General features: G+C 40.5%; 1 protein-coding gene across 1 annotated transcript in view; it reads right to left on the bottom strand.

Moving 5' to 3' along the window:
• Positions 1–11,993: 11,993 nt before the first annotated feature.
• Positions 11,994–20,412, bottom strand: part of LOC126188583 (thyrotropin-releasing hormone-degrading ectoenzyme-like) — a 270,383-nt gene continuing 261,964 nt past the window's right edge. The window contains exon 14 of the mRNA XM_049930188.1: positions 11,994–12,643. Within this exon, the coding sequence (XP_049786145.1) occupies positions 12,488–12,643 (156 nt within the window). The 3' untranslated portion in view covers positions 11,994–12,487. The remainder of the gene's footprint in view (positions 12,644–20,412) is intronic.

The following is a 20,412-nucleotide window of genomic DNA, read 5'->3' as shown; positions in this document are numbered from 1 at the left end:
CTACCCCGGCCGTCTACGGTCAAAGAACTTCAAGCATTTCTAGGCAAGATTGCTTATTATCACAAATTCATTCCATCCGCGGCGGCGGTGGCTCATCCTCTGCATCAGCTGTTACGCAAAAACGTTCCTTTCTGTTGGTCCGACGAGTGTGAGCAGGCTTTTGTCCGCCTGAAGGCTCATTTGCAGTCGGCGCCTTGTCTTGCCACATTCCGTCCGGGTCAGCACTTGGTTCTGGCGACTGACGCGTCACAGTATGGCCTAGGAGCTGTTCTCGTCCATCGGTATGAGGATGGGTCAGAACGACCCATCGCCTATGCTTCCAAGACCCTCAATGATGCCCAACGGCGTTACTCTCAAATCGAAAAGGAAGTGATCGCTATCATTTATGCTCTAAAAAAGTTCAGCATTTTTTTGTATGGTTCTAAGTTTCACCTCATCACCGACCACAAGCCGCTGATCTCTCTGTTCAGCCCCTCGGCGTCGCTTCCGGATAAGGCAGCTCACCGCCTGCAACGTTGGGCCTTATACTTCTCTCGTTTTCACTATGAGATTCACTATCCCCCCACGGCCCAGCACGCCAACGCTGACGCGTTGTCGCGTTTGCCGATGGGCCCCGACCCGGTTTTCGATCGAGATGAACTCCTCTGTTTCCACATTGATGAGGAAGAATGTCGTGCGGTCGAGGGTTTTCCGCTTACAGGTTCGCAGGTCGCGTCGGCTACTGCGCGGGACCCGGTCCTACGTCAGGTGATCGGTTTTGTTCAACGGGGTTGGCCGGACAGGACAAAGGGCCGGGCATCAGATCCCCTTCGCAACTACCATGCCTTGCACCTTCGTCTGTCTGTTCATGAGGGTGTTGTTCTTCTGGCCACGGATGGCGCATTTCCACGGGTCATGGTGCCAGCTTCTCTTCGCAAAGATGTTCTCAAACTATTGGCCATTGGGGGATTTCTCGGACTAAGTCCCTGGCCTGCAGGCATGTTTATTGGCCCGGTATCAATTCGGACATCACCCACATGGTCGCTGCGTGTGGTCAGTGTGCTCAACAACTGGCTGCACCCCGTACAATGCCCTCTCCGTGGCCTGATCCGGCGCAGCCATGGGAATGGGTGCACGCTGACTTTGCCGGCCCCTTCCTCGGCACTTATTGGCTACTGTTGATTGACGCCTTCTCGAAGTTCCCGTTTGTTGTTCGATGTCCATTGCCCACCACTGCGGCGACGACGCTGGCTTTGTCCAAAATCTTTGCGCTAGAAGGTCTTCCATCCACGATTGTCACGGACAACGGCCCTCAGTTCTCTTCACAGGCCTTCCGTGATTTTTGTACTGGACAATGGATTCATCATGTTACAGCACCGCCCTTCCATCCCCAATCGAATGGGGAGGTCGAGCGCCTTGTCCGCACTTTCAAAAGCCAGATGAAAAAATTCCTTACTGATTTTTCTACCGATGACGCTCTGTTGCACTTTCTGAGTTCTTATCGCTTCACACATCTGGGTGATCGCAGCCCTGCTGAACTCTTGCATGGCCGCCAACCGCGCACTCTACTGCACTTGCTTCACCCTGTCAGGACTAGTACTGTGTCCCCTAGTGCGGGAAAATACTCGGTGGGTGCCAACGTGTGGGCACGAGGGTATGGATCTCGCCCTAAATGGATTCCAGGGGTGGTCAAGGCTCTTCGCGGCCGCCGGCTTTGTGAAATACGTACGGACGACGACATGGTTGTTCGCCATTACGACCAGATGCACCCACGAGTGGTGGCCACGCCAGTGTCACCGCCCCTTCTTTCGCCTCCACCAGCCCGAGAAGCCAGTCCTGTCGCTGCTGCCGATCTCCCGTGTGTGTTGCTGCAGCCAACGTCGCTGCCGTTTCCAAGTATGCCGGAACCGGCCCCAGTCACGACGCTGCCTTCTCCGGGCCCCATCTCGCTGGAGCACACCCCCAGGTCCACGACACCTATGGATGCTGCCCCGTAGTTTTCCCCCATCATCTTGTCCAAGAGGCATGTTCCACGCACAAGCTTCCGTCCTGGACATTTTCGACCATATTCTCGTGTTTCTCCGCGGGATCTTCTCGGGGTCTCCCAAGAGGCCATGGATGTCTCCGCACTGTCCGTGTCTCCAAGGAAGTGAGTGTCTTTTTTTTTCAAGGGGGGAAAAGTGTTGTGACAGTGCCACGAGATTTAAGTGCCGCTACGTCAGTACGCAAACACGGCGATAGAGGCGCTCCACAGCTCGGCTGTGCGCGGGAGTGCCACCTAGCTATGAACGGCGCCGGCCGCATGTCACGGCACGACAGTTGAGTGACAGATACGGAATTGGTAGTATGAAACTCACTATTGTTTCTATGTTTGTATATCCACGCAAATTATTAGTGAATTAAAGGTTATAACAATTATTATTATTATAATTATTATTTTAAAGCACGAACCACTATTTGACTCTGTATTATTATATTTATCTGCTCTACTATCCAGATTTTGTCTTTTATGCCATTATCAAGTACAGTGCTAAAGTTGTCAGAGCATTATGAATGACAGGGTCCTTATCCTATCCAAACAGATAAATAATGATCTTAAAACTTTTAACATTGTACTAGATAATGGCATAAAAGTCAAAATTTGGATAATACAAAAGATAAATATAATAACACACAGTCAAATGGGGTTTACTCTTTTAAAAATGATTGCATGACTAAGCCTCAGTGCCATCGGAAACTTTTTATGATCATAGGTTCAGAGTGATGTTGCCATTTCTTGCAATCTGTCCTCTCCCACTGCTTTCCATGGTAATAGTGAGGCAACCAAAAGCTATTTGCCTAATCTTTGTACCCTGTACTGCACTAAATGGTTTGGGTGAAGCAAGGATAGTGGAGAATGTGGCCAGTACCTGTCCAGTGTAGATCAATGAAACAAATGCAATGTCTTTAAACACAAATTGTCCAAACTGCACATCCGTGACAATGTTTGCACTTTGACATGCCATCATGGAATGCTTCTGGTGTGGAGGAGCATCACCACATTTATTACTAATCACTTACAACTCCTGTGAGAGGCGAGTAATTAATAATATGATCATGCAACAATAATGTGAACACCACTGTGTTTGGTGGAAAGATGCCTGATGATTCAAATTCCATTTGGTTGTCTATATGGCCTGTCTTAACTCTCCCATTTTGCTTTGAGTAATCGATCACACAACTGGTGCTAATTCTTTAAACTGCTATGGGCTGAGCATGCATACAAATTCATTGCCTTCATAGTAAGAAAAGCAAAACGTCAAGTAAATCTTGTGCAGTACATTGACATCGTCATTGTTCCATTCAAGTTGTAAATTATCGTGTGGTTTATATATGGAATTCAGGAACAATTTGTTTGGTTACATGGTCAGTTACACTGGAGTTCTTACTCACATCCCCTCTCCTGTCTGTCTGCCACAACAGAGGAAAGAATTGAGGCATTTCTAGTTGAACAGATGTCTTTATTGAACACCTATGCCTTGATGTTGTTGATAGAACTAGATACTTATATAGGTCTCATGAATAGAAACTTCGTGGTAGGTGAACTCCAGAACTTAGCATATGTAAAAGTTTCAGACAGTCCTCATCTGACACGGATATGTGCAGTTCTTTCAACACCAACTTATCCAAAACAATTTTATTTTATTTGCTTGTGCTTCTTAATGCATGCTTTATTACCTGTAACACTTCAAACGAGAATCAGTTCTTGTTTGGTGTTCATAATGGCACATTGATTATCATCAAAGGACCCTATAAACAATTTGAAAGGGATACATTACTAAAGCGATTATATCTGGATTTGTCAATGAAGCACCCTGTGTTTTTAGAATATTCAGGTCTGAATTTGATGTAGATACGTAAGTTTTGAATACTGATGTGATTTCAGTGTTTCTTGTACGGTTGACTTCAACTCCATTAAGTTTGTATCATATTTCTGCTGGAGCACCTCTGTCAGTCTTCATAAAGTTGCCTTCCAAGGATAGGAAACTGCTGTTCAAATTTCTTAAATGATCTTGATGTTGAATCAAAATGTCATTATTATTGAAGATCACCATAGCAAAAGGTTTTCTGTGAGATATATTCCTGACAAGTGATTCGTTTGGCATGTTGAACTGTAGTTTTTATACCGAGTGATGTCATTGCAAGGTTTCAGTTCTATCCACTTGACGACTCACAATTCTGAAATGTTGCCACCTCTTCCTTCCACTACCTAATTGTTATACTGACTGGTGTATGGCCTGCATTTAAGCTTTATGCCAACAGTACGGTACCATGATTTCCTCTCCTCATAGATTGACTAGATTCCTGTAGTGGTCAACAGTGTTCAGCTTGAGATGGCATAATGTCAGAACACTCACAGAAATGTTGTAACCTACATATCCTTTTTATAGCTCCTGGTAGTATTATAAAAAGCTTCTGTCTATGTCCATGTTGTACGCACATTATCTTTACACCATAGAAATGACTGTCATGTCATGACACTTTGAACTAAAAGTAATAATGCATTTGCAACTGCTCAGAAAATACGTTAGTTAATGGAGACAATAAAAACAAGTAGCGTTGTTCTTGTAAGGAGGATCAGCTTTTTTCTGGTCTAGTCATCAAGATGAGATTTTCAGTCCTTTTCCAAGCCTGGGATATTGACCATGAGTGTTCTCTTCCCAGACCCTGCATATCACCAATGTGTAACTTTTGACACATGCCTCAGTATCTCATTTCCTACCTCCCACAGTTCACAGAAGATCAGCTGCATACCTTGTGGGACTAGCACTGCTGGAAGAAAGGAATTAAGTTTAGAAGGGAGGAGATGAGGTACTGGCAAAAGTAAAGCTCTGAGTGCGGGTCATCAATTGGGCTTGGATAGCAGTCAGTAGAGCAATTATCCATAAAAGGCAAGGGAATTGGTCCAAGTCCTCATCTGGCACACAGTTTTAATCTTCGAGGAAGTTTCAGATCAAATTATAAAGAATGTAGCAACCAGTCGCGGATACATAATTCATTTATCTTGTTGCAAATCAATTTTGACTGATATTAGTCATCATCGGTGCATTTTTCTAACCGATACATGCCAGAAGTAGAAGTACTTTCCTTGGCAGTACTTCTATTTATAGCATGTATCGGTTAGCAAAATGCGCCGATAATGACTGATATCAGTCGAAATCGATATGCAACAAGATAAATCAATTATGTTTTCGCGACTGGTTGCTGCATTCTTTATAATTTTATATTCCACAACCGCTACACAGAAAGGGAACCTTATGGAGCCCAACATTCAGAAGTTTCAGATCAGTGCAAACTCTGCTGCAGTGTGGAAATTCATTATGGAAACAATCCCCCATGCTATGGCTAAGGCTTGAGAAATTCTGTAGAGTTTGAAAGGTTGGAGATGAGGAAGTAAAGCTGTGAGGGGAGGGCCTGGAGAATTTAGAAGTTTGAAAGGTTGGAGATGAGGAAGTAAAACTGTGATGGGACGGGAAGGCTCCAGGTTCAGTTCCCAATCCAGCACACAGTTTTAACCTGACAGGGAGTTTCAAATCAGCACCCACTATGCTGCAAGGTGAAAATTCATGATGGAAAGGATTTAATTGATGAAAGTAATCAGTGTAAGTAGGAAAATCTACCAGAAAAAATCCTCTAGTATTCTTTAAAACTGTAAGTTAAACACTGAACTTTAAATTCTCAATTGACACCTCATTTGTTTTCTCTTGATCTATATACCCTTAATAATAATAGAATACTGATCATCATTCTAATATACTGTATTATATTTCATGCTTTCTGAACAAAACATGAAACTAAAAATATTTTTAGGAAGAAAACTGTCAAATGTTTTGTGAAATGATTTTTCTGAAAGTAAGAAATAAACCAGGTTAGATAAATAGTTGATGCATTTTTGAATGATGCTTGAAAGGATGTACAGCAAATGAGGTGCCAACTGAGAATTTAAAGTTCAATGTTTAACTTGGAATTTTAAAGAGTACTAGAGAATATTTGCCTGATGGGCTATGTAGACAATGCTGTCTGTTGTGTGGCCTTGACATATTTCTATCATTGTCTATTACATGACATCTATGCCCAGAGGTGTAAAAAGAAGTCCAATAATTTTTCAGTTTCAAAAGTTTTTCAATAGAGAATCCTTTAGACATTCAGAAAAGAGAACATGTGTGGTACAAGAAGAAGAAGACAAAGAAAGAAAAAAGACAAAAACGAATACACTGGAATCATAAATAAGAGAGCAATTCCACACAGATTGTATACTCTGCTTACAAGGAAACATCATGAGCTTGAGGTCATATCATAAGGAGAAAATGCACATTTGCAAGATATCAGAACCAGCTATCAGCCCTGCTAAAAATTTGGACCATAATTCTAATAGTAGCCAGTTACAACCTTCTGAATAACAGGTTTTCAATTTTGCATGCACCAGATGTTGTCACTCATTCTGCCTCATTGCAGCTGCTTAATAGCTAAACATGAAGTACTTTACAGTAAAGTTAGTGAAAGGTTTGTGAAATACTGTTTAACACTGGTAACACGCTTTGTTCATTGTGTCAAAGCGTGAGGTTTCTAATAATGCAAATGCATTATTACTTTTAGTTCAAAGTGTTATGACATGACAGTCATCACTATGGTGAAAAGATAATGTATGTACAACATGGACATAGACAGAAGCTTTTTATAATACTACCAGAGATGTTTTTGCTATGAACATTTTTATGTCACCATGCACAAATGCAGTGTAAATTAATGAAATAACGGAGTGTCATTAAAGAAAGAGTGCAGGACTGTTTAATTATTAAATTTGCTGTTGTGGGTTATTTTCTTTGGATTTTAAGGCTGACACTACTTGCAGGAAATGTGTTATTCTTCAGTGTGATTGGCATAATTAAACTGCTAATCTAACATCAATAACTTCATTTCATGCTAATTCTTTAGTTGCTTAGGTTTCTTCATTTTGATTTTTGAACTTAGTTGCACTATATCAATGCAAGAATAATATTAAATTTATGTGAATGCGAGGTTGAAATTACATACTCTTATTAGGCCATCTACCTATTTTTCCCATACAATAACGTGTTCCCAAACAAGATATCAAAACACGATGGGGACGTATGTCCATCCTTGTCCCTTGCTTTCACCACTAACAGGAGGGCTCTGATTATCACTCCACTGTACAGTAATTTGCACTCAGGCATTTGGTGATTGCAGTGGGGCAGAGTAAGTGACAAACAATCAGTGCATGTGACTTTTAAAAGCTGTACATCCAGGAGGTGATGACTGCATACTGTTAGAATTATGACCCAAATATGTTGAGGCTGATAATTTGTAAGTGTAGTTTTTTCTTCTTAAAATACATGGCCAGGTTGGTGATGTTTCATTTTTGGTGCTGTTTCTATGTAGATAATACACACATCAAAAAAAGTTTTGCATTTCCAAGAATTCCAGAACCTGCACAGAAAATTGGAATAGAAATTAACGTAAACATCATTTCCGCCCTTTTTATTGCTCATCAAAACCACACATTGCATGTTGTACCACCATGCAGCGAGACCTTCAGAGGTGGTGGTCCAGATTTCTGTACAGACTGGTACCTCTAATACCCAGTAGCATGTCCTCTTGCCTTGATGCATGCCTGTATTCATTGTGGTATAAATCCACAAGGTCATCAAGGCACTGTTGGTCCAGATTGTCCCGCTCCTCAATGGTGATTCAGTGTGGATCCCTCAGAGTGGTTGGTGGACCATGTCATCCATAAATAGGGGTTTCCAATGTATCCCAGGCACGTTTGATAGGGTTCATGTCTGGAGAACATGTTAGCCACTCTAGTCCATTATCCTGAAGGAAGTCATACACAAGATGTTCATGATGGGGGTGGCGAATTGTTGTCCATGAAGATGAATGCCTTGGAAATATGCTGCCGATATGGCTGCAATATTGGTTGGAGGATGGCATTCACATATCGTACAGCTGTTACAGCACCTACCTTAACCGCCAGTGGTGTACGTCAACCCCACACAGTGCCACTCCAAAACAGGCAGGGAACCTTCACCTTGCTGCACACTCTGGACAGTGTGTCTAAGGCGTTCAGCCTTACCAGGTTGCCTCCAAACATGTCTCTGACGATTCTCTCATTGAAGGCATATGCGACACTCATTGGTGAAGAGAACATCATGCCAATCCTGAGCACTCCATTTGGCATGTTGTTGGTTCTAACTGTAAAGCGCTGCATGGTGTCATGGTTGCAAAGATGGACCTTGACATGGACATCAGGAGTGAAGTTGTGCATCATGCACCCTATTGCGCACAGTTTGAGTCATAACATGACATCCTGTGGCTGCACAAAAAGCATTATTCAACATGGTGGCATTATTGTCAGGGTTCCTCCAAGCCGTAATCCATAGGTAGCTGTCGTCAACTGCAGTAGTAGCCCTTGGGCGGCCTGAGTGAGGCATGTCATTGACAGTTCCTGTCTCTCTGTATCTCCTCCATGTTTGAACAACATTGCTTTGGTTCACTCTGAGACACGTGGACACTTCCCTTGTTGAGAGCACTTCCTGGTACAAAGTAACAATGCGGACATGATCAAACTGTGGTTTTGACCGTCTAGACATGGTTGCACTGCAGACAATACGAGCCGTGTACCTCCTTCCAAGTGGAATGACTGGAACTGATTGGCTAGCAGACTCCCTCCATCTGTCTAATAGGTGCTGCTCATGCACCTGCATAATCTGTTTACAGATTCTTTTTTCAACTTCCATTTTTCACCAACCCCCTTAAGCAGCTATACCTTCATTTTAAGTGAAGAGCCGGTTTGTTTTCATCCTCAATTCTGTCATTGAGCTTAAAAAAGTCTGTATTTAAAAGCCGAAAAACCTAGACACAGAATTCAATTAGTTGTTTCCAAATTTTACTGACTTTGAGACACTTAGTATTGAAATATTTCACAATGCCACTACCCAGAGGCAAGCAGTAAAATGAGAGCAGTAGCAACCATTGTTGGTCTGTTAAGTGTGATGAAAAAAATAAAGATGTCACAGCTGCATAAAGCAGCCATATTTGTTCATTCGAGAAGTGAAATATTTTGTACTAAACAATTTTTATTTTGTGTTAAAAGAAAAAAGGTTGAAAGCCTGCTTTGTTTCTTTGAATTAAACTGTGTACACCAAATGAACTGAACTGAGTACACAAAATAAGTGACTTCTGTAAAATTGCCTGAAAATTTGCCTCTTTTACACAAAATATTGACCCAAACTATATGAATAATACTTGATGGAAATATTCAAGAGTATAAGATGCTTTCACTGTGCAACAGGAAATAAATGAAGGCATGAACAAATGTTTGAATGATTTTAAGTCTCAGTTTTACATGGTATTAACCTTGTGGGACTGAAAAGAGTAGATGTGACCTCCATTATATCATGTGCAAAGAGGATGTTCATCCACACATGGTAACCGTACATCTGCTCACAAAAAAAGGGAAATATAACAGTTGCAACTAACAAAATCTTGAACAGTGTGAAACCTCATTGCCTCAGCAATCCTGACTTTCCTTACAGGCCATGAATGCGTGCAAAGAATTCGAAATATTCCTGCTGGTAGCAGCTGCTTTCTGTTTGACTAATAATTTCATGCAGTTGCTTGAATGAATATAAGAGCATGTATGCGATACAAACATTATGCTGATTTCGTACATGAATGAGGGAAGAAAATAAACCAAAGATTCTTTTGTTAAATTCCTAACTATTAATAAGGAAATTGGAGACCAATGATAAACAATGAATTTACATTGTCTCATGGACAGCATGGCAGACAAGTCCACTATATATGAAAATCAGAACAAAAGCAAATTCTGTACACACCAGAATACTTTAAACAATATTAAATCAGTGCATGTGTAATAAACCAATGCGCTAACTTCACTGAAGGACCAGTGCATACCAATACTGCACCAAAAGCATGTAGCAAGATTTACCACATAAGACACTATGAACTAAAAGACTCAATTTAATTTTTAAGCAGTTTTCTTTAAATAACATTTTTACCATTTTTTATTGTTAGATTGCAAAGCCAGACTAGAAAAAATTATATTATAAAACTGAATTGACCTTTAAAATCCTTGAAAATCATCATTTGAACGTTCTTCTTCCTTTTCATAATTATTGATGTCCTCTTCGTATATAAGATGGCCTTCAATGCTATCAAGAGCATTAATTATGCCACACCTCTTGAAAGATTTAACAATGTCTTCTCTCACTCTAGACCATGACTGTTTCATCAACTGACACACTTTTTTGATTGTAGATTGTTTTAAAACTCCCTTCGGTGTGAATTCATATTGGGTCTCATCCAGCATCCATTTGTTCCATTCCTCTCTCATATTTTGTCAAGCTTGTGAATCCCTACAACTCGTGTTCATTGCATTTGTGTGCTGCTGCCAGTTGAATTCATTTATGACAGAGACAGGTTTCCCATGGCATCGAATATATGGCCATCAAGTATAAGATGCACCTGAATGTTTGACGCAATATTTCCCAGAAAAAAGTGTGTTATAGTCTGTAAAAAACAATCTCTGTGACCAATGGAAATTAGATCTGAACATGAATGATGATGGCATATCTAGAGACTTGAAAGTGTTGCAAACAAAATATTATGCCTGGCAAGTAGAGTATGCTGTGGTCTCATGACAGTCCTTACAGGTTGTAGCATGAGAATGGCTATCAGAATGTAACCTCAATTCAAATACACACCACCCATAAGCCAGTTCCAACAACTTCTGAGATGAAGGCACATCAGTTATCCATGGCATGGCAGAAATGGAAACAGAATTAATAAAGTTTTGTCTTCCATTGTAGATGGCATGCTATCACATGATCAGGCCTTTGCAGGCCTCCTATTGACTAGCTTACTCTAGATCCAAAGTATCACCTAGAGGCATATCTCCACTTTACCAGCCAAAGACTGTGGTACACTTAGTAATTGATAATCTGGACACAGAATGTCTTTCCAACACTTTAACAACTCAAAGTGCACATAAAATTAATAATCTGAAAGGTGACTGTTCCATGAAAATCTTTCAAAGTTTATGAGAGGCCAGAGTCACACTTTTTCAGAATGTTATGGGAAATGATTCAGGGAAGTTCAGCTGTTGAATACAAGTCTTATTTCACTCGATGCCACACTGGATGACCTGCGTGCTGGTGACGAGAATGAAATGATGATGACAACACAACACCCAGACCACCAGTGGAGAAAATCTTCACCCTGGCCAGGAATTGAACCCAGGCTGGAAGCAGGGAAGGCGAGCATGTTACCACTCAGCTAAGCAGGCAGACATGTCATCAGAATTACATTTTCACAGATGAGTAATTTTGTAGAACCACAATGAGGTTCAGAAAATTCAATAAGAGGACAATCGCTTCCTAATGTCATTGATGAAGGAACAAATTCTAACAATAGGACACAGATAGAAAAATTAATGGTTCTGGTGTGTGTCACAACACAGTTTTATACTAACAAGAGGTGTTCCTAAGTTTTCTGAACTGGCAAAGTCATCCAGTTTTGTTGATTACTAACAGATATTTGAAAGTAGGCTATCTGTTCTCTCTGTCAATTTGAGTAAACTGCCAGAAAAAGGTCAACCGTAGGCAGTATGCCATGGGGAGAAGAGACTTCACTATAAACAACAGTTTCTGTACATAATATCACTCATGCGTCCAGTGATGGTTTCAGTCAATTTATGGGTTGTGTGCTCTAAGTAATACTCTCCTCATATTATTAGATTCTTAGTGCGTAACGCACCTGCATTCTTTAGTCATGGCACATGAATACAGTGAATGTACAGTGTAATTTAAAATTATTGTCTGAATTCAGTAACCAACATTTGTTCAGGAAACAACTGGAGCATATCATCTCAAGATGGTGCTCTTGTGAATTTATGTTACTGAAGAGGATGTTGTTTCATAGCACATATTCCAAGATTTTTTTCTAGTGACATATGTATTTATTAATTTTAGTTTCCACTGTTATTCTTGCACATGTGTATGTAGATCAACTACTTATCTCTTCCAAGTTTCTGTTAACACAACTTATCTCTAAAAACACATGTTAATATAGACATGCCGACTAATACATAAAGATATCAAACCCGCAGACAGATTTTCTGCATTACACTAATTCTTAGTGGAAGGAACAAATACAGGATTTATGATACCCAAATTTCAATACAGAGATACCATTTGATTACACTTCATCATACAGTCATACAAATCAACTAGACTTGTAAATGTACTACAGTACTGTCTACAGTAGAAGCAAATACAAGACACTTCAAAAAACTGCAATTTCTCACATGAAACATAAAACATGGAAAGAAAATTTTTATTGATAGTACACATTTACTGGAAATATTTTGATATGTATTTGTTTCAGGAGTGAAACTAAAATGTGAAGAGTCCAGAGATGTCTGCACTTAGTATTCACTGAGATATTGATTTATCCATGATTCAATCTGTGAGACACTGCGATCAGTCCACTTTGTGTGTTCCTTGATGGCCTGCATAGTGTTTCTCAAAACTGGCAGCAGAGATGGTGTGTCACGCTGACGAGCCGCATAGAAGTCTGAAACCTGGAAGCATTAGCAATACTCAGAAAACAGTAAGTAAATGGAGTTGCTTTGTTTTGAACATTTATGTACAATGTGTTAACTTTAGCTGACCAATCATCTCCATAAACCTGAATCTAAAGAAGTGGAACTTTTCTGCTGGTAGTCATATGTTTTTTGTTCCAGCCATCATTACCTAGCTGACAATCCTGTGTGAAGTAGCCATTGTCTGCTGTGTTAAATGTTTTGTGCTTCACTCTCTTTTGTATTGTTTATTTTTTGTGATAAATGTATGCAATTGTTGCAGTTAGAATCTTTATTAAGCATGCCAATACTTAAGGACTTCTATGTGAAATGCTTTTAATAGTTTTCACGAAGAAACTCTGTCTTGAAATCTGAAAGAAAGTCCAAAGACATTCTGGTCATATGTTAAGTATACCAGCAGCAAAGCAATCAACATCTTCATTATGAAATAGCAATGGTAACTGTTCTGGTGATAGCTCCATTAAAGCGAACCTACTAATAACATTTTTCTGAGAGTCCTTCGCTAAAGGAGATGCAGTAAATATTCCAGAGCTCGAATCAAGAACAGCTGCCAATGTGAGTAACCTAGTATACCCTCAATATCACAAAGCAACTTAAGTCACTTAATAAAGACACGTCTTCTGGTCCAGATTGGATACCAATTACTACATTTTGCTCAGGGTATGCTGATAAAATATCTCCATTTTTAGCAATCATATACAACCACTACCCATTTGACTTAGGACTAGAAAGCTGCAAGCCACACCAGTACACACAAAAGGAAATACACAATTGTTTGAAAATTGCAACACCAAGGAGGAATGGTCTCAATGATTTCAAAATTGGAGGATTTGTAGAACAGCAGAGCCATAATAAGTGGTTAAGGTTGCAGAGAGATGGCATGTATGTAGGCACAACAATTCCCTCTTTTTTGTGACCAGATAGGCCTCTGTTACACCACACTCACTCAGTACAAGATTGTCAAGCAAAGTGGAAACATGCAAGCAATTGCTGATATGCCTAGATGATGTCAAAGGACACAATATCAGCATGTGAGTGAGTTCAAATCTGCAGAATGCTTGGTCTCTGGGAAACAGGTTTGTCATACCATGATGATGTGGGTTGTACAGCACATTCTGCTGTGACAGTGATGCATGCATGAAACCAGAGGATAAAAGAATGTCATACATAGTGACGAGCAGGTACTGGACCACACAATGCAAACACTGTGCAGGATGACTGCTATTTTGTCCACATGGCTGTAACCAACAGAACAACTTCATCCTCAGTGTTGGCTCAACATTGGAGCACTGAGACAAGTGTGCACACGTCTGCATCAATGGTCTGGCATCATTTCTGAGGGTTGTTATGCATGGCACTGGGTTGGCTTCCACTGACTACCTGTGTTTCAAACTGGAATGGACACGTGAACACTATCACTGGTGTGCTGAATGTCAAAATGTAGTGTTTTCTTGCGAAATTCCACTTAAATGTGTCCTGCAGTGACAGCTCCATATGTGTTTGATGTTACCATGGTCAAAGCAACTGAGCAGACTTCTTTGTTGAGTGGCATAGTGGAACAAACACTGTTTTTGGGGAATGAAGAAAAAGCTCTTATGTCATCTGTTGACATTTATAGCAAACAGTAGACTGTGATACCATCTGTAGCACATGTGTGATATGACTACTACTATAATAGATGCTGTGATGTAAAGCTGTGTGTGCTAAAACTACTTTGTTTGAATTCCTTTAAAAAGTAGTAAGTACTAAAAGTTTGGGGCCAAAACCAGGAGTTTCAACTATGTGCAATACCTATGGGCAAACTCCACTCCCATGCAAGGCCCCTCAGTCATGTGTCTTTTGAAGATTAGTTTAGCAACAGTCCCAGTGAGTGTGAACAGACCAAGAAGGTCATAAAACTGAGCTGCTACTCAAAGAACACTTCTCTTAGTTGCCAGTGTGTCAGTCAAGTCTTCAGTTATCTTCTGGTAGCAATCAGTGGAGATAGTTATCTTCATAGTTGACTGCCAAGACTCACATTTCAGGCTTTGTTCCATGGCCTTGGGTAGATCTTTCAGACTAGTTGCTGATTTGGAAAGGAGAAGGCTTATTTGCAGGAAGTGTGTTGTCAGTTCATAATAAACAGTTGCAGCCTTATCTCTCGCACTAGCTATAAAATTGTCCATGAATGTAGAATTGTCTGAGTGGCAACACACATAGATATTTTCCACTGTGTAGTGTTGCTAACTGCCTTATGGCTGCTGACAAAAGGAATGGCCTCAGTGAAAGTGGAAAATGCAGACATTTGAAGAGCTATGATGTCATGTCATTCATAGTGTTCTAGGCACCATTCTCAGTTTTTTTGACACAATACCACTAGAACCTAGAAAGACATCTGTCCTCTTTGTTGAAGATCAGTTGTAAGAAGGCTTGCACCATGTCACATGCTAGTCAAATTGGAAGCTTTCAGAATCGTAACAAGGTTTTGAGGATGTCTTGCAGTAAATTAGGTCTCATTCCTAGGGTGCATGATGATGCACTGAACAATATGCTGTATCTGATTAGCCTACTTCCATTGCTGCATTCCACCACTATACAGTGTAGTTTATAAAATATGTTTTCAACTGTGTAGTCCTTAGGTGCAGCTTCTACATGATCCCTCTTAATTTGGTCTGAGGTGTTTGTATGATAAATAACCTTCAGTCCTCATTCTTTTGCAACTTGTTTTGTAAGGAGCAAAGTCATGCTTCAGTAGTTACGCCTTTTGTCTCCAGGTCCCAAATGCAATGCAGCTACTTATCAAAAATCTCATTGAAACTACCCTGAATGATGTTGATGGTTGCCTGGTTAAGTGCAGTACCAGCAATTACACTTTAATTGGTAGTTTCAAAGTCACAGTTTTCCAATAATAATCAGTGCTGATTGTGACTTCAATAGGGACATCTTCAGAGTCTCCTTTCAGATCTGTCAACTGTGAACCCTCCCTCAAGGGCATATCTCCTACATTTCGTAGTACTGTTGGTTTGTATGGGAATTTATTGTTGCTTTCGAAAGCTGTAGGTGATAACGTGAATGGTGGTGGAGTATTGAATTACGTGAAAATGAAACTTCTTCCTTGAGAGGGATGAAGTGTGGGCTGAGTCAGATGCCATTATCTTCTGAATTGTGTTTTCAGTGACAGTGATTAAGAGAGATTAAGTCAGTTAATGGTGAATAAAACTTGACTGACTCCCTGTGCCTAGTACTGCATGTGTCAACGTACTCCTAACTGATTGGTCCAGTGATACTCACAGGAATGGTTTGCAAGTATGTGATGTAGGGAGTCATCTTTCTAGTCTTATTCACTGTCACGAGGTGGCTATTGCAGATGGAAATGTGGTACACACCCTTTCATTTCACACATGATGCTGTTTCCTGTTTAAAATGCTGGTTTTGGTTATGGCCACATCTAAGGCATAAGGAGGAGTGGTTCGATTTATTTGAGATGTCTATGCAAATCTGTAAGATAACAGATTTTTGTCAAATTTGGCCCCAGTGGCCCCTTGCTTCGCAGTACATGCAAAAAGGGTCTGAAAGTTGTTGTTTCTTCTTCCTGTCATCCTTCATTTTACCTTCACATGAAAAGCAGATATGTGGGGTACATGATCTTCTTGTAGAATGGTACATCCATGTATATTTCATTCTGAAAATTGCCTCTGTGAATGCACATAGCAATTTGTGGGTGAGCACTTTCCTAGTACTTGGATCTGCTTATGGCAATCAATGTAGGTAATGTTGAGAGTCTGAAGTAGAAACGTTAATGTTCTTGAGCAACTCAACTATACTTTGGATAATCCTGTTCTTATCCTGTATTTGAATTTCAAAATTTGTTTTGTCTACTCATACATGTTAGCCATAACAGCATTTCCACCAATGAAATCATTGGCTTCCCCGATGTTCCAGAGAGAACATGTGCTTACTGATAACTGACACAATAAAATTTTTGTCTATGGAAGCTGTGAAATGCTGCCATCGAGATCATGCTTTTGTGTCACTTGAGAAAGGTGCCAGTTTGATGCTCATCCACATAGGTGAATTGGTGAGCTGCAGAGGTTGACAAACACATATCAGCTGTATTTTTATCCCCCGACAGTATTTTTACTAACAGCCCTTTCCCATTCATGTTTGTCTGTATAGTTCATGCATGCTTCTGTCTTGGCTTCATATTTAGTGTCATCAGGGAATTTCTGTACTGAATCATTTATTGTGTACAGCTCTTCTAGGGTTTCCTGCAGGTGGTCCTGACTGTCGAATTTCCTCTGCAGGCATAAAAACATCAAACATATTAATCTGGCTCATAAAATGCTTAGTGTTTGAGCATAGAATTGTCTGCTTGTATCACAGTTTTGGGAGAATCGGGTCTGTGTCAATCTTGGTACATGGTTTTTGCTACTGTCACAAGGGTGCGCCTGTTATAACCACCCCCTAAGAAATGGTCTCTGTTGCTAAGAGATGGTACCACTGTCCAGTAGTTCACTGTACGTATCCTCTAGGAATACTTCCTATTTACCAAAAGATGCCCCTGTTGTGTAGTAGTGCATACAGTTTCCCTTGGCATTGCACCATAATACTCCTGCTGCACAATATTTTTCTGCCACTAACATCCCTGCTCTGACACCAAACAGCACTTGTAAAAGACAGCAGTGCAGGAAGACATGCAGAATGACAGTGACAACAAAATAAAATGCTTCATTCTCTGTCTACTGGATGTAAAAAAAGACCTGTCAACTGGTCCAGTTGGTCATCTTCCTTGAGATAGGCTGGGATGCATGGGGTGCTGGGAAATGAGAAGTGACTCTTAGGCCGTCTATTGAAATTTGTAGCAAATAGTAGACTGTGCTGCCTTCTGCAGTACACATGTGATGTGGTTGCTACTGTAATGGAGACTGTGAAATAAAGCTGTGATGGTTGTATCCCTTTAAATGGTAGCAAGTGACAACAAGTGTGATAGTTTGGGACACCTTTGGCAATCATGCTTCCTGTGTACTGAGTGAAATGTTAATATCAACTACTACATCAGGGCAGTTTCAGAGCCTGGGACACTGCCCATCCTGCAGGCAGCTCCACATTTCATATTTTAGCAGGACAGTGCCCAGGGACATGTGAGGAAAGTGCAAAATTTTTTTTGATGCACAGTAGGTAACACTGCTTTCTTGGCCCACATATTCCCCGGACATGTCACCTCTCAAATGTCTGGGGTACGGTAGTATGGCAGTTTGTTTGTTCTGGTCCTCATGCGGCAACTGTTGATGCTTTGTGGACGCTCCTACAAACTGTGTGACAGTCGGTTCCCCAGCAGCATAGCTAGACCCTTTTTGTGTTCACGCCATGATGTCTAGAGGTTCTGACTGCAGCATGTGGCAACTTCACACTGTACAGAATTCTCATAGTCAAGCGCATCTGCTGTTCTGTAATTCACTTGTGTATTGTTATGTCACTAATCCGTGGAATAAATTTCATTGTAGTCACATGTTTCCTACTTGGTGTCGCAAATTTCACAAACAGTAGTCCACTGATTTATATATCCATATCATTGACACCTGACGTACAGTAAGACTTTGGAATGTACCCTGCATTAGAAAATTATAAAATACCTTGAAGAAAATTATCTATACAGCCAGCATGGGTTCACATAATATCTCTCTTGTAAAACACACATGACTCTCTATTCACACAAAATAATGAGTGCTATCAATATGGGATCTCGGGTTGATTCCATATTTATGGATTTCAATCAAATAGCATGATTATGGAGTATCATCTCAGATGTGTGACTGCATTCATAATTTCCTGTCACAGTTCATACTAATTGATGGGAAGTCATTCAGTGAAACAGAAGTGATACTTGGGGTTTCCTAAGGAAGTGTTATAGGCTCTCTGCTGTTCTTAATTTGTATAAATGATTTAGTAGATTATATGAGAATCTGTCTGAGATTGTTTGCAGATGATGCTGTAGTTTACTGTCTAGATCACACCTCAAATCACATATCAAGTTCCATTATTAGTTACATGTTCCATAGATCATTTGAACAGTTCTTTTGTTGTGGGTGAATCAGTTTATGGAATATGTATACATGATTAGTGTTAACATTAATGAATATACTTCATGGCAAGAAAAAATGAAACACCTCAAGGTCTGGCACCTGGGTGTATGAACAGGATTGCATTGTGGACCTGCAGGAAACTGGACAGATTGTAACAACGGATTACTGTACATGTTAGGCACAATGTATTGGTGGTGTGTTGGTGCTTCCTGCAATGGTGTGTGGGACATTGTCATATCCATAGCCCAGCTTCTGGGTGTCCATGTAATAAAGACAGATTTCAAGATCAAAGCATGATGTGAGCAGCAGTGTCCAACTGAACATCATCCAGGGGTGAAATCTAGATGTATGTTGCACCTGCTGTACCTCCATGGACCATTGGTAACCATCTGCTTGGAGTAGGACTAAGATCACATGTGCTCTGGCCAGGTTATTGATTACACATCAGCACCAAGCATGGTTTCTCTGGTATTGTGAAAGAGTTGAATGGAGAGTGGAGTGGCACTTACATGTTGTAAGTGATGAGAGTAGGTTCTGTCAGTATGTGAATGATGGACATCCAGATCTATGGCATAGACCTGGTGAGTGACCTATTCTAGAGTGTATTCACCCATGACACACAGGACCCATTGCAGGCTTCAGGGTGTGGCAAACCATCAGTTACAACTTGCGGTCACATTTGGTGTTTCTGCAGGGTAAAGCAATGAGTGTCTGCTGCATTGCACAATCTATTATCCCCATGTTACTGCCATTTCTTCAATAGGAAGGTGATGTGCTTTTTCAGCAAGATGATGCCCATCTAAATACAGGTGTTGTGATGTAATGTGCTCTTCATGGTGTAAAACAGCTGCCTTGGTCAGCAAGGTAACATAATCTCTCGCCAATTAAACATGTGTGGGACATGATAAAGTGGGAACTTACTCATTCTTCAGTGCACACAATAATCATTGCCAAGTTTGTAACAAAAAGTGCAAATTGCCTGAGACAATTTCTTGCAAGATGTCATTCAGCACCTCTATGATCAGTTGCATGTGAGAAGACACACTGCTGTTGCTGCCAGATGGGGGTACACAGTCTGTTGATGGGACTGTTTGGACAACCTTTACTTTCTCTTGGTCTGAATTTCTTTTCATATGCTCTCAAAATGATGAACTGGAATAGGTGTTGTCCAGGAGAAATTATTTTGGTTAGATTTAAAACTTGCTTTGCTACCTATCAGACACTTTGTTTTCAGACAGTTGATAAAAAAACTGCTGCATATTGAACTCCTTTCTGTGCCACTGACAGCTTTAATAATGGGTAGTAAAGGTCACTTTTCTCATATAGTGTTGTAGATAAGGACATCACTGTTCTTTTCAAATTGTGATGGATTATTTATAATGAATTTCATTAGTGAATATGTGTATTGTGATGGTGCAGTTAAAATGCATCATTCTGTGAAGAGCTGCCTGTGGGGTGGACCCCACATATTATTCTTACTGCTTGCTTTTGTGCAATCAGTATATTATTTCTGACTGGTGAGTTACCCCAAAATATTATTCCATAAGACCATACTGAGTGGAAATTTCAGTTGTTCCCAGTGTTCGCAATTATATGAAGAGCAAGAATAGCAGTACTTAATTGTTTGAAAAACTCCAGTTCCAGTTATCATCAGCATGTACACCTAAAAATTTGTAGCATTCTACC

The sequence above is a fragment of the Schistocerca cancellata genome, chromosome 1 (genome assembly GCF_023864275.1).
Source record: "Schistocerca cancellata isolate TAMUIC-IGC-003103 chromosome 1, iqSchCanc2.1, whole genome shotgun sequence".
NCBI lineage: Eukaryota > Metazoa > Arthropoda > Insecta > Orthoptera > Acrididae > Schistocerca > Schistocerca cancellata.
This window is presented reverse-complemented; position numbering and strand designations above follow the sequence as displayed.